The 13,352-nt window shown below is 40.7% G+C and overlaps 1 protein-coding gene across 38 annotated transcripts in view; it reads left to right on the top strand.

Annotated features, from left to right (window-relative positions):
• Nucleotides 1–13,352, top strand: part of NCOA2 (nuclear receptor coactivator 2) — a 284,545-nt gene that overhangs the window by 189,493 nt on the left and 81,700 nt on the right. For all 38 annotated transcript variants that reach the window (XM_060393788.1, XM_060393784.1, XM_060393776.1 and 35 more), the window contains one exon: nt 1,260–1,432. In XM_060393788.1, coding sequence (XP_060249771.1) covers nt 1,260–1,432 — 173 coding nt within the window. The remainder of the gene's footprint in view (nt 1–1,259; nt 1,433–13,352) is intronic.

Raw genomic sequence — 13,352 nt, 5'->3', positions numbered from 1 at the left:
GAGGCGGGTGGTAAATAGAGCCTCTTCTTTTCCAGTGTTCTGCTGACTCTGGGGGTGTGCACAGCTCCCACCCCGCTCCCCCTTCTCACACGTGTGTCATTTAGTTGGTATCTTCGGGGTCTGGGGTGATAGAGGGAGGTGGAAGGGGTAGAAGGATCCAGAATTGGAATTTGGCTCTTTAGTGCGTGGCAGCCATTGCCTTCCTTTCTCCAGACTTAAGAAAGTAGAAGCCAGGAGTGAAAATGAGACTTTGCAAAACCCAGTTCTGGTCACTGAGTGATCTTGGACGAATCATGCAGTCACTATAAAATAGAGAAACTGTGTTCTGTCTTAGGTTTATTAGTTCATGAAAATAATGCTAATATGTAAATGCAAGCATATGACTGTCCATTACATATTACAAAGTTTTGTAAATTGGTATTACATACAAATAATTAGATATTAAGAACATAGCAAGCTTGTACTCTGAATAGTGTACTTTTCTTATTTATTATATTGTTTGAATGTCATCCAGTGGACTCTGTGCTGTATTTGAGAAAAAAAAATGACACCCTGTAATTATCAAAGGGAACTTCTAAGTTTGCTCTTTCATCAAATTCAGATGAGAAGATCTTGCCAGTTTTTATTTTTCCCTCCTTTCCATTAATGTTTTAAAACTCAAGTTGAATTTGGACTGTTTGTTTACTTTTTGCATGCCATTCAGCTGAACAGTTAACAGAGACCCTGGGTTAGTTTCACTTTCGTTTCTAGCTGCACTGTGGTTTTTTAACATTATCTTAAAAGACCGTTGGGTTTAATTATTAACATCCTAAAGAAGTGTATGAAATGATGAAGATTTATTTTCATTATTTTGCCATGAAGTTTATTTATTCCTGTTATAACTAGTTTAATTTCCCTTTCTTAATCTTAAATTTTTATAAGCATGAGCTCCTTTCCATTTCTAAAACTCTTATTTATTTAATAATAAATTAGATGCCTGTTGTACCAAGTGTCGCTTTAAGCACAATGCTGGGCAGATCATCCTTGTCGTTATGAAACATACAGTCGAGTGGAAGACATTAAACACATTGACCAAATGATTGCATAAGTGAATTTGTAATTACTAATTGGGACAAGGTTGATTTAAAAACAAAGAAAAATGCAACATTTGGGGGAAATTCAGGATTTTTTCCCCCAAAGTACCTCCATGTTTCCACATGTAACTTTTGTTTGCTCTCTGTATTAAGATGTAGTTAACATTCTTATCTGTTTCATAATAGCCCCAAAAGGAGCACCGAGAAACGTAACCGTGAACAGGAAAATAAATATATCGAAGAACTTGCAGAGCTGATTTTTGCTAATTTTAACGACATAGACAACTTTAACTTCAAACCTGACAAATGTGCAATCTTAAAAGAAACTGTGAAGCAAATTCGTCAGATCAAAGAACAAGGTAAGAGCTCCAAATAAATCCTTTGGAGAGTTGAGTTACTTTCTGTTTCTCCATGTGTGAGAAATCCCTTCAGAGTCCCTTTAATCCATTTCTTAGGCTTAAATTATTGATGAGAAGATGATGTCACAGTGCAAGATGAATGCAGGTATCACTTGCAGTGGTTTATAAATAGGCTCTGTATAAAATTCAACAATCCCGTAAAGATGGAGGGGGCCAAGGTGAGGCAGGGTGATGGAACTTTTCATCTAGTAAAACTCAATTAGGTGCCCACTGATCCCACGCCACCTTGGTATTTTCATAGCTCACAGAGTGAGTGACTGTCAGAATTTGCAAGTGAGGAGCCAGGCAAGGATGGAAACCAGAAGTAAGAAAGTGAGCCACCTCTTGTTTCAGCTCGTCAGCATGTTTAAGTCTGAGCCTCAGCTGGCCACGCCACTAAATTAGAGTTTCATATCCCGAATGACAAGAGATTTGAAAGGCTCAACCTCGAGACAGAACTCTTTTGTGGAGTTGAAACACAAAACATAACAGCTTTCTTCCTGTGCTTTTCTTGTCTTTCTTCTTTTTTTCCCCTGAGCTCATTTTCTGCCTCTTTCCTTTGATATTTTTGCCTGTAGAAAAAAATTCAAGAAGATAGTATTTTAAAAATCACATCGGACTTTGTAGTGCCAGAAAAAATTGTATTAGGCAAGTACGAACAGCATCTTAGCACCCAGGGCCAATATATGCTCATGAAGTGTTCATACACTGCCTTCCTTTAGGGCCAGGGAGACTGTTACCTCCTGTCATCTGTTTTTGAATGCATCCTCTTAGAGTTCATATTGGGTTGTGTTTTTTATCTGCTTTTTATATAACATTTAAAAGAGGCAGATTTTAGAAAAATAATGTCTTGTTTCTATACGTGAGCTTGCAGCTTTGCCTGCTGCCCTCCATCATAAAATCCTGTTTGCATATTTTCATCATAACATTTTCCATTTTCATATAGATAATATTGAGCTAAGTTTTATATATATAAATTATAGATATAATTTTACAAGTATAGTTCTGTCTTCTAAGAACTGAAACATACACACACATAGCATCTACAAGACAGATTCTGAAACCAGCCCACTCTAAAAATGAATATTTCCTGGTTTCTCATCAAAATTATATCTTCATAATGTTCACCTTTCACAGAGAGTCTATTCAATGCCTGCCTTAGTTGCCTTAATCTCTTTCCTCTTCTTTTTCTTTTAAGATTCACTAGTTATCAACAACTCAGTTTCATCTCAGTTTGGTACCAGCAAATGGATGAAATCATAGTCCCAAAATTTTCTAGAAGAAATAACCGGTTCAAGGTTGCAGTGCTCTGAAGTTGCCACATTTCTAGGTGCTGATATCATCGAAGTGGCGAAATCACTAAGCTTCTTGTTTTGTTTCTGGAGATTTTGAATGGTTCATTTTTGCGAACATCAGATTTTTAGGTAAAACTTCCACACTTTAAAACAGTTACATATGTATGTGTTTTACTATCAAGGTCTTGCACAAGGTTTTACAGTTTTGCAAAACCTTGGTATTCCCCCCTTCAAACCATAAAACACGTTAAGATGTGTCACGCTGGGACTCTGCCATACTTTCACTGTGGGTGTGTAATCATGAGGCCGCATACCACAACCACCCAAGAAGCAGCAACAATAAACGCCCTGTCACGTCTCACTCTTATAATAATGTTCCCATTAATTTGAAAAGTAATGTGTTTTGAAAAGGAAAAGCAGAAGTTAAAACCCTAACGAAAAGTCCAAGCATACTTCTCACTTCTCGACCAGTCTGATATTTTAAGACTATTACTAGTTTAATAAATTGTTTTTTAGAAAGAGCAGGAACCTTAGAATCAAACCAGGTGGAAGCTAGGCATGAATCCTGGTTCTGTTTCTTACAAACTTTTTGAACCTGAGCAAATTATTTTCACTCTCTATGACTTGGTTTCCTCATATAGAATTCCGGAATCACAGCCTCTAGGTTGCACGGTTGTTGAAGAAATAAGGAGCTGTGTAAACATTCCCAGCAAGTACTTGTCACAGTATTTAGTGCATATTCAGTAGACATCTTTCTCACATTCAGAAGAAAGGCATCTTTTTTCCTTCGTGTGTGCTGCGTGCCAAGTCGCTCAGCTGTGTCCAACTCTTTACGACCCTGGACTGTAGCCCATCAGGCTTCTCTGTCCATGGGATTCTTTAGGCATGAATACTGGAGTGGGTAGCCATTTCCTTCTCCAGAGAATCTTCCCAACCCAGGGGCTGAACCCACATCTCTTACGTCTCCTGCATTAGCAGGCAGGTTCTTTACCACTAGCTTCACCTGGGAAACCCCTTTTTTCCTTCATCTATGCTCAGATCTCATACAGTGAACTCTTCGTTTTTAGATGGAAGGAGGGGGAAAAAGGTGGGGACATGGTTGTGCCTACTCTCCCCTACAGGGTCATTTGAAGAAAGTCACATTTTTCTGGGGCCAGAGGACTCAGCATAGCCTCCGCTGACCAGAGGTGGACACTCTGTGTGGCTCTGTGCCCCCACCTTGATTTTTCTCGGGAGCTGGCAACCAGCGAATGTTCAAAAGCAGCACGAAGGACAGAATGGAACCCTTCCTTCTCTCTGTGCACTTCCACCCGCCCAGCTACCAGTCAATGTGAATAGAATCCAACCGTCATCTTTACCGCATCATCCAGACTTCATTTGTATTCCTGTCACAGGTGGTAGCATGAATAAAACCCTCGCTGTTCTGAGGGGTTAAGCCGGGTTGCATGAGACCCACACTCAAGGCTACACAGTCTGGAAGACGGGCTCCCATAAAAGGAACCCACCCCGGTCCAAAGCTTAGGCAGCTCGGCCCGGCCGGATGGGGTCTTTCACTCAAGTCTGCTCAGCCATCAGCTGCTCCTCCCCATTCCATAGGCTTGGGAATAAAGGCAGAGAATGAAAGATGATTTTAAATGGCCCAAAGGATGGGGATTTGAAGGGGAGGTTACCAGCTACCTAAATAAGTTATCCTCCCTTGTCTGAAGCACTTTCTGAGCCCCAGGTTGGTAGATGCTCTACAAGAGCATCATGCAGCTGTGGACCTCGTAGCAGCAGACCAAGCATACCCAGAGTCTGCACTTGAACCATGACCCCTGCTTTTGAATACTGGAGCGAGATATTTCTTCCTATGTGGCATACCAATGGTGAAAATCTGTGGCATCCATAACCTACAAAGAATAGTCATAAGTAGTAAGTTATCTTCTTTTCCAACTGGGAAGACTAATAACTGCTTCTGTTTCACAGAAAAATACAAATGATTTAATTTTGGATGACTGGGTCCAATTTCACACTCGTTAGCTAGAAACTTAAATTTAAATTTTTCTATGGAAAATACTCGATGACTCATGTACTCTTAAAAAAGTAGAATTGAAGTATAAAGTGACCAAAACAGTAGGGGAGTTCAAATAATTGATACATTTCCACTGCCCTCTTTAAGTGAAGTGAGCATCACTCAGTTGAGTCCAACTCTTTGTGACCTCATGGATTCTAGCCTGCTGGGCTCCTCTGTCGATGGAATTCTCCAGGCAAGAATACTGAAGTGGGTAGCCGTTCCCTCCTCCAGGGAATCTTCCTGAGCCAGGGATCAAACCTGGGTGTCCTGCATTGCAGGCAGATTCTGCATTGCAGTCTGAGCCATCAGGAAAGGGCTTTTAAGGTAATATCTCCTCTTTTACTCCAACAAAACCACACTTTTTCTTATTTTTCTAAAATAATAATCTAAATTGAATTGTATTATTTGGAGACATTTGTCCTTTTATTTAAAGCCATGTTAGTGCATATATTTGAATATAGGTTGCAATACATTTATTTGTCAATGGAGAAACTTGTTTTATCCTTTTATTATTTTTCTGAATGTAGATAGCAATAAAAATGAAAAAGTATATTTCAGAAACTTGCATTTGTACAGGCTCAGTTTGGGGGGCAAATTCCTTGTTGAATCAAGCAACATGTTAAAAGATCATTCTGGTTTCTCACTGTGATTATTCTAATTTAATTTTGATTGTAGTGTGAGAGCATTGGGATTATGGATTGCTTCATACATGTAAATTTCCCCTACAATTGAGCATAGCATAAAAAATGAGTATTTTAAGAGAGGGTGAGGGGCAGTGGTGTGCTGAAGTCGACTGGTGTCAACCATCAAGAGCCAGTTGTTAAATTTTAAGAATATTATCAGTTAATAAGCACAACCATTATTGAAAATTGTTTAGACTTAACAATTAAATTACATATTTTTAAAAAAGGTAAGGAAGATTGAAACTCCTCATTTCCTAATTATTGTACTGCATTTTACTATTACCTCTTCTCTAGAGGCCTTTGTCTTATGTGATAAGACACATGATAGAAACAAATATAATACTAGACAGTAGTGGTCACTGCAAATCTCTAATTAACATCCAATATTTAACATTAAATATACATAAAAATATTGTTCAACTCATCAGAAGAGTCACAAACTGACAAACAATTGGATTTCTGTGTATCTTACCCATGTATTTTCAAGATTTTACTTTTGTCTTATTAACCTAAGTGAAAATTTCAAGCAACATTTGTGTCAGAACTCTATCCATTCATCAGTTGTAATCATAAGATAGCTATAAAGATAAGAGTTTGGCAAAAGTCAACAAACATTCTGTTAGAATCATTTGGCTCTATGGAATTTGCAACAGAGGGTGTCATATATTTTATTATCACTTGTAAATTATATACTCCACATCCTTTTACTAGTAAAATTCATAATAAACATTTTGATACTTACTATTTTCCCCACAAGGAGCTGGTTTTTAAGCATTTCCCAGTGTACCACTGGTGGGTGTAGGGGTGTGCAGGTTGTATTCTAAATGTAGGTGAGTCAAATTCATAAGCTCATTATATAAAAATTCAAGGAAATAGTAATGGAAACAGCCTAATTCTAGCATGTAAAAGTAAAATGTAGAGCCTATTGAGGTTATATTTTTCCTTTCAGTCTTCTTTTTCCCCATGTTAAATACATGAAGACCTTGTGATGGAAATTAAATTATTCAGAGCTGACACCTAGGTGTGAACTAATAGCTGTCACCAGGCAGAGTAAGCAGAAGGGCTCTGATATAAGATCCCTTCCAGGGCTGGGATATCTGTGAATCAGACTTTGGGGTGGTGCTCCCAGGCATTGCTTATGTTCCCTGTGATGAAACGCTAGGGTGACAGTAGAGTCATCCGTTGCCCTGGAAAGATAGGCAAGTGAACTCTGCATCTCTCGGGCGTGCCCTCATATATACCATCCTGCTGAAATCAGTGTCGTGGCAAGGATTGATGATGGTGCTAATCTTTGATCAGTTAGAGAATAAACATGAGACCTAGACTTAAAAAACATGTATCTTCTAAGTTAAAAAAAAAAATGATAGTATATATATAGTATATATACTATATATAGTTTAAATTTCAATTGTCATTTTTTTAATATCCTATTTTTTCTAAAAATGCTGCTAATGATTAAATGGCCAAAGCCAGCCAGCCAGACATAAAAGTGAGCCAAAAGAGTAGACTGTGTAATAGTGCAGGGCAAGCACCAAATCCAGCTGGCAGAATAAGTTCATCAATATAATAAGCTCATTAAGAGCTTGAGGTGTATTTAAAATCAGATGAACCCAGTCTCCCTCTTTACTACTGTAGGACTGTGTCTAAATTCCCTAACATCCCTGGGCCTTTACTTCCTAATCTGTAAAAAAAGGGATGATAATGTCCACTGTACATCAGTCTGATGAAGTCTGTTCAGTGTGTTTATAAAGGATCTAATCTCATGCTTGGCAGATAGAGAGACTTCCTCAACAGTAGTAACTACTGGAGTAGTTAACCTGGAAAAGGAAAAGGCTACCCACTCAGTATTCTGGCCTGGAGAATTCCATGGACTGGACTTGGCATCCTCATCCAAATGAATCTTGGCTCTCTTGCTAAGGACTCGGTATTGATAAGGACGCAAGTTGTTTTGGGATGTTTTCTCTATTACAGATTTAAGCCTTCATACTATTACTGACAATGTTGGTGCTTTTTGTTTTAACACAGATATTTTAAACAGACCTTTCGAAGCTATCTATTCAGAGATATGATACTTGGGGACTCCCTGGTGGTCTAGTGGTGACGATTCGGTGCTCTCACTGCCAGGGCCCAGGTTCCATCCCTTGTTAAGATCCCACAAGCTCTGCAACCTGGCCGAAAAAAAGCAAAACAAAATCTAGTGCTTGCTGTGGCCCTGTCTGCACCCCTTCCCAGGCTCTGTTGCCCCTGCTGCAGCATGTGGGCTCCCCCCCGCCCCCCCGGATCCCTGTTAGCTGAGTGGCAGTTTCAAGCATCTTGCTTTAAGGAGAATTAAAGAGGGCAAGAGTCTTAGCAGTGTTCATTTCCTCCTTATTTACTTCAACACAGGAACAAATCCAACCCCAACTTACTCTTGAAGACTTGAAACTGTTACAGGTCTCCATGCATCCAGAAATGAAGGAATTTTATTTCCTTGTTTGAAAATACCCCTAGGATCAACAATATATCCTTGATATTACAGTTTCTTAATGAAGATAAAATATTTTTCCACTGTGCATGCGTGCTAAGTCACTTCAGTCCTGTCTGACTTTTTCGACCCTGTGGACTATAGCCCGCCAGACTCCTCCATCCCTGGGATTCTCTGGGCAAATACTGGAGTGAGTTGCCATTTCCTCCTCCAGGGATTTTTCCACTGATCTGCATATAATTCACTTTCAGAATTTCATGTGGATTAATGGCTCATACTATGAGTGAAATCCTTAAAATTAGTGAGCTGACTGAAATTCTTGCTTTCATTCCTCATAGGAGCTCCTTGGTTTGGGTTTTTTTTTTTCTCCCCCCTAAGTATATGGAAGGTTTTTTTATATTTAACAGCTTTCAGATGAAAAGGATTTAAATAATTCAGTGTGCCCTAATGCTTTAGGATTTTAACAATTTATGACATGAGCTCTCATTTCAAGACTTAAACTGGCTTCCACACACTAATAGAAGACAGGCGTCTCTTGTTTTCTTGCTCACCTTGCACTGTTAGGAAGAGAAATTCTGACACTATCCTGTGTATATTGATTTCATTCCAGAACAAACATCTATTCCATAAAATTTTTACTGAGTAAATACTATATGCAGGATATAATGTTTATCATTAGTGGGGAATCCCACAGTCGATAAGTACTTGGTTCTTTTCCTTGGATCTTTCACTCGTTTGGAGGGGAATCAGCTTGTACACAAGCCACTGCGGGCCACAAAGGGACAGCAGGAGCTAGTTGTGTGCACTGACATGGGTGGAGGCTTCGAGGAGGACAGCAAAGTAGACATGGGCCTCTCTGTAAGTGTAAGATCTAATAGACGAGAGAGTGGGAATCGAGGAAAGGAGAGCAGCTTTCCAACAAGGAGCAGAGCAGAGACATGCTCGGAGCCCTCTGTGGCACCGGGTATGTGCAGTGTTGGACTGTTTGCCTACAGAAAGATGGATTAAAGCATTTGATTGGATTTGAGGCTGAAAGGGGCAAGTCAGGGCCAAACGGAAGTCAGCACAGGACCAGAAGCAATTTTGTAATTTGGAGAAAGTGACATAAAGTGAGAAATTCCTAACCAACTCCAGTAGAATTCTGTCGATGTCACCTACCGTGGTCTTCAGACACTAGAGATACCCTGTTCTAGGAAGAGAAGCTTTTTTTTTTAACGTGGTTAAACATATTTTTAAAGTTTTTGCTAAATTTGTTAAAAGTTTGCTTCTGTTTTATGTTTTGGTTTTTTGGTCTTGAGGCATGTAGACTCTAGTTCCCTGACCAGTGATCGAACTCGCACCCCCTGCATTGGAAAGCAAAGTCTTAACCACTGGACTCTCAAGGAAGTCCCTTTTTTTTTTTTTTAATGCTGCTGATTCCAGTGTGTGGGGTGTAGAAAGCTCATAATTAATAAAACAACAGGAATAAAAACTAAGTGAAAACATGAGGACTATAAAATGTCTCATTCATGTGTAACAAGAAACTATTTTTTTTTAAAAAAAGCCTTTCATATATTTTTTAAAGTAATTTTATCTTTATTATCTATTTATTTTAATTTATTTTATTTGACTGCATCGAGCCTTAGTTGCAGCATGTGGGATCCAGTTCCCTGACCAGGGATTGAACCCAGGCTCCCTGCATTGGGAGTGGAGAGTTTTAGCCACTGGACCACCAGGGAAGTCCCTCTTTCATATATTTTTATAAGTTGTGGAGGGGACCTAGAAGGAGCCAGGAGGAAGTGACAGGCAGAAACCAACAGATAGAAAGGCAGCAAGAGAGACCCACAAACACCAGCAGAGAGCCTGGCCGACAGAGCATGATAGTAAACGCGATCAGAAACTCAGATGTGCAAGTTCGGACACAAAGGTGGAGACTTTTTTTTTTTTTTTTTAGGATTTGTTGACAGCTGTGCTAGGTCTTTGTTGCTGCATGTGGCCATTCTCTCGTTGCAGGAATCAGGGCTACTCTAATTGTGGAGCACGGGCTTCTGATTGCTCTGGTTTCTCTGGTTGTGCAGCACAGGTGTTAGAGTGCTGGCCCAGTACTTGTGGCAACGGGCTTAGTTGCCCGGCAGCATGAGGGATCTTCCTGGACCGGGGATCAAATCTACTGCATTGGGTTTGGATAGGATCAAAGTCATTGCATTGCATAGGATCAAAGTCCCCTGCATTGGATTCTTTACCGCTGAGCCACCAGGGAAGTCCAAGACATTTTTAAATATAAAATTTTATAGTTTCTTATCGCATTGCCCTTGATGGCCTAAAGGCACAGCGTCATTCAGAAGCTGTGGGCACATAGGTAAGGACCCTTGGGCTGAGCATCAGCCCCTGACCCCCGCCCATGTCAGCCCTCCCCTGACTGGCCCATAGGAGGTACATCAGCACACCATCGTCCCTAGCCCTGGTACCCAGCCTTTCGAGAATGAGCTAAAGATACTCGCTGAACCCCCACCCCCCTGAAGGGACGCCAGCTTGATCCTTCTGCCGCAACTTTAACAGCTGCCAGGAGACTATGACAGAGTCCAAAGGAAGACCCTCACCACCACACCCAGGCCCCACCCCCCACCCCCGTGACCTGTCCGCACCAGGCTTTACGCTTCTGTGCTCTATCCCACAACCGCCTGAACTTGCATCCCCTTCTAGAAGACGTGTGCTGGCTCTGCCCATGTACGTGTTCCGTGGCCTCTGCCTCCTGCCTGGAATGCTCCTCCCCCTCTTCCTTGTCGGCCAGTTGCCCCCTGCCCACCTTGATAGGCACAGCGAGGAGGAGCGAGAGACAACCGGTGGCCCCTTGACCAGTACCCACGTCTGACTGCTCTTGTCCAGTGCCACATTCCTGCCTTCCCTGTCATCAGTGAGTCCTCCTTGAGATGCCTACCCTAGAGTGCTGACTATGCTAGCACATCCATGGTGGGTTTTTTTTGTTGGTTTTTTTTTGTTGTTTTTTTTGCATTTGTATCATTCAGACTCTCCTCCCTTTCTGGACTGTCTCCTCTTCCCTGTTTGTGTCTACTCCCATTAGAATCCTACTGTTTCATTCTTCAGGGCCCATGTCTTACGAAGAACTTCTTAATTCCCAGCCAGTATAGATTTTTTTTTTTTTTCCAGCCAGTATAGATTTGAATCTCATATTGTCTCCTGTTCTATCTCATCTTATTCCAATGAGGCTTCATGTGGGCCTTTCTTTTTCTTCCCCAATTGAATTTATGTTTAGTGATTTTCAGTTCAGTTGCTCAGTCGTGTCCGACTCTTAGCGATCCCACGGGGACTGCACCACACCAAGCTTCCCTGTCCATCACCAACTCCTGGAGTTTGCTCAAACTCATATCCATCGAGTGATGCCATCCAACCATCTCATCCTCTGTTGTCCCCTTCTCCTCTGGCCTTTGATCTTTCCCAGCATCAGAGTCTTTTCTTTGCATCAGGTGGCCAAAGTATTGGAGTTTCAGCTTCAGCATCAGTCCTTCCAGTGAATATTCAGGACTGATTTCCTTTAGGATCAACTGGTTGGATCTCCTTACAATCCAAGGGACTCTAAAGAGTCTTCTCCAACACCACAGTTCAAAAGCATCAATTCTTCGGCGCTCAGCTTTCTTTATGTCCAACTCTCACATCCATACATGACTACTGGAAAAACCATAGCTTTGACAAGACCAACCTTTGTTGCCAAAATAATGTCTCTGCTTTTTAATATGCTGTCTGGGTTGGTCATAGCTTTTCTTCGAAGGAGCAAGCGTCCTTTCATGGCTGCAGTCATCATCTGCAATGATTTTGAAGTCCAAGAAAATAGTCTCTCAATGTTTTCATTGTTTCTCCATTGTTTTGCCATGAAGTGATGGGACCGGATGCCATGATCTTAGTTTTCTGAATGTTGAGTTTAAAGCCAGCTTTTTCACTCTCCTCTTTCACTTTCATCAAGAGGCTCTTTAGTTCTTTGCTTTCTGCTATGAAGGTGGTATCATCTGCATATCTGAGATTATTGATATTTCTCTCAGCAGTCTTGATTCCAGCTTGTGCTTCATCCAGCCTGGCATTTTGCATGACGTACTCTGCATATAAGTTAAATTAAAAATGATTTTAATATAGGGATATAAAAAAATATAGGAATAGATTAAAAATAGCATAAATGCCACTGTTTGGCTGTTCTTTTCATTGTTGTCATTCTCTGGTTGGTTTAGGCTTTAAAGATTTTTCTGAGGTTTTTTTGTGTTTTGGTTTTGGTTTGTTTTCCCAGCCTGTTGTACTGGTAGAACGAGAAAGAGGGAGATGTGACTGTCTTTGTGTACTGCAGGTTCAGCTAGTTTTCAGACTGAGATGAATTATCCGGTAATAAATTATTCTACAGGCAACTATTTTAATTGGTCCTCCCAAGAAGACTTATTTTCTGGTTTGGTGAGTTTTTAACTGTGGCCAAAACTATATATACATCATAATTTTACCCTCTTAACAGTTCAGGTGTACATTATTGTATTTTAAATTGTATGCACACTGTTGTACAACAGACCTAGACATTTTTCATCTTGCGTGATGGAAATGCTTTTCCCATTGATCTGCTCACCATTTCCCCTCCCTGCAACTTCTGGCAACCACCTTCCACTTTCTGTTTCTCTAACTTTGGTTAGATACCGCATATAAGTGGAATCATGGTCTCTTTGTGATTGACTTGTTGAACCTAGCATAATATCCTCAAGGTTCATCCATGCTGTAGCATATGATAAGATCTTCTTTGAAAAGGCCAAATTATACTCCATTGTGTGTATTTACCACATTTTTTTACCCATTCATCCGTCAGTGAACATTGTTTCCTTCCACATCTTGGCCATTGTGGATAATGCTGCCGTGAACATGGGTATGCAACTAACTCTTCAAGACCTTATTTTTGATACTTTTTAATATATATCCAGCAGTGGGGTTACTGTGTCATACAGTACTTCTGTTTTTAATTTTCTGAGGACCCATAGTAGTCTTTTCCATAGTGTCAGCACCACTTTATAATCATCCCAACAGTGAAGAAGCAGTTTCTCCACATCCTCACCAAGAGTTGCTGTTTTCTGGTTTCTTGATAGTGGCCATGCTACGGGGTGTGAGGTAACATCTCACTGTGATTTTGAACCACATTTCCCTGATAATTAATGGCTTCTCAGGTGGCACAGTGGTAAAGAATCTGCCTTCCTTCCAATGCAGGAGATGCAAGAGACGTGGGTTTGATCCCTGAGTCAGGAAGATCCCCTAAAGAAGGAAATGACAACCTGCTCCAGTATTCCTCCCTGAGAAATCCCATGGGCAGAAAAGCCTGATGGCTACAGTCCATGAGGTCGCAAACAGTCAGACACGACTGAGCAACTAA

The sequence above is a fragment of the Ovis aries genome, chromosome 9 (genome assembly GCF_016772045.2).
Source record: "Ovis aries strain OAR_USU_Benz2616 breed Rambouillet chromosome 9, ARS-UI_Ramb_v3.0, whole genome shotgun sequence".
Taxonomy (NCBI): Eukaryota; Metazoa; Chordata; class Mammalia; order Artiodactyla; family Bovidae; genus Ovis; species Ovis aries.
This window is presented reverse-complemented; position numbering and strand designations above follow the sequence as displayed.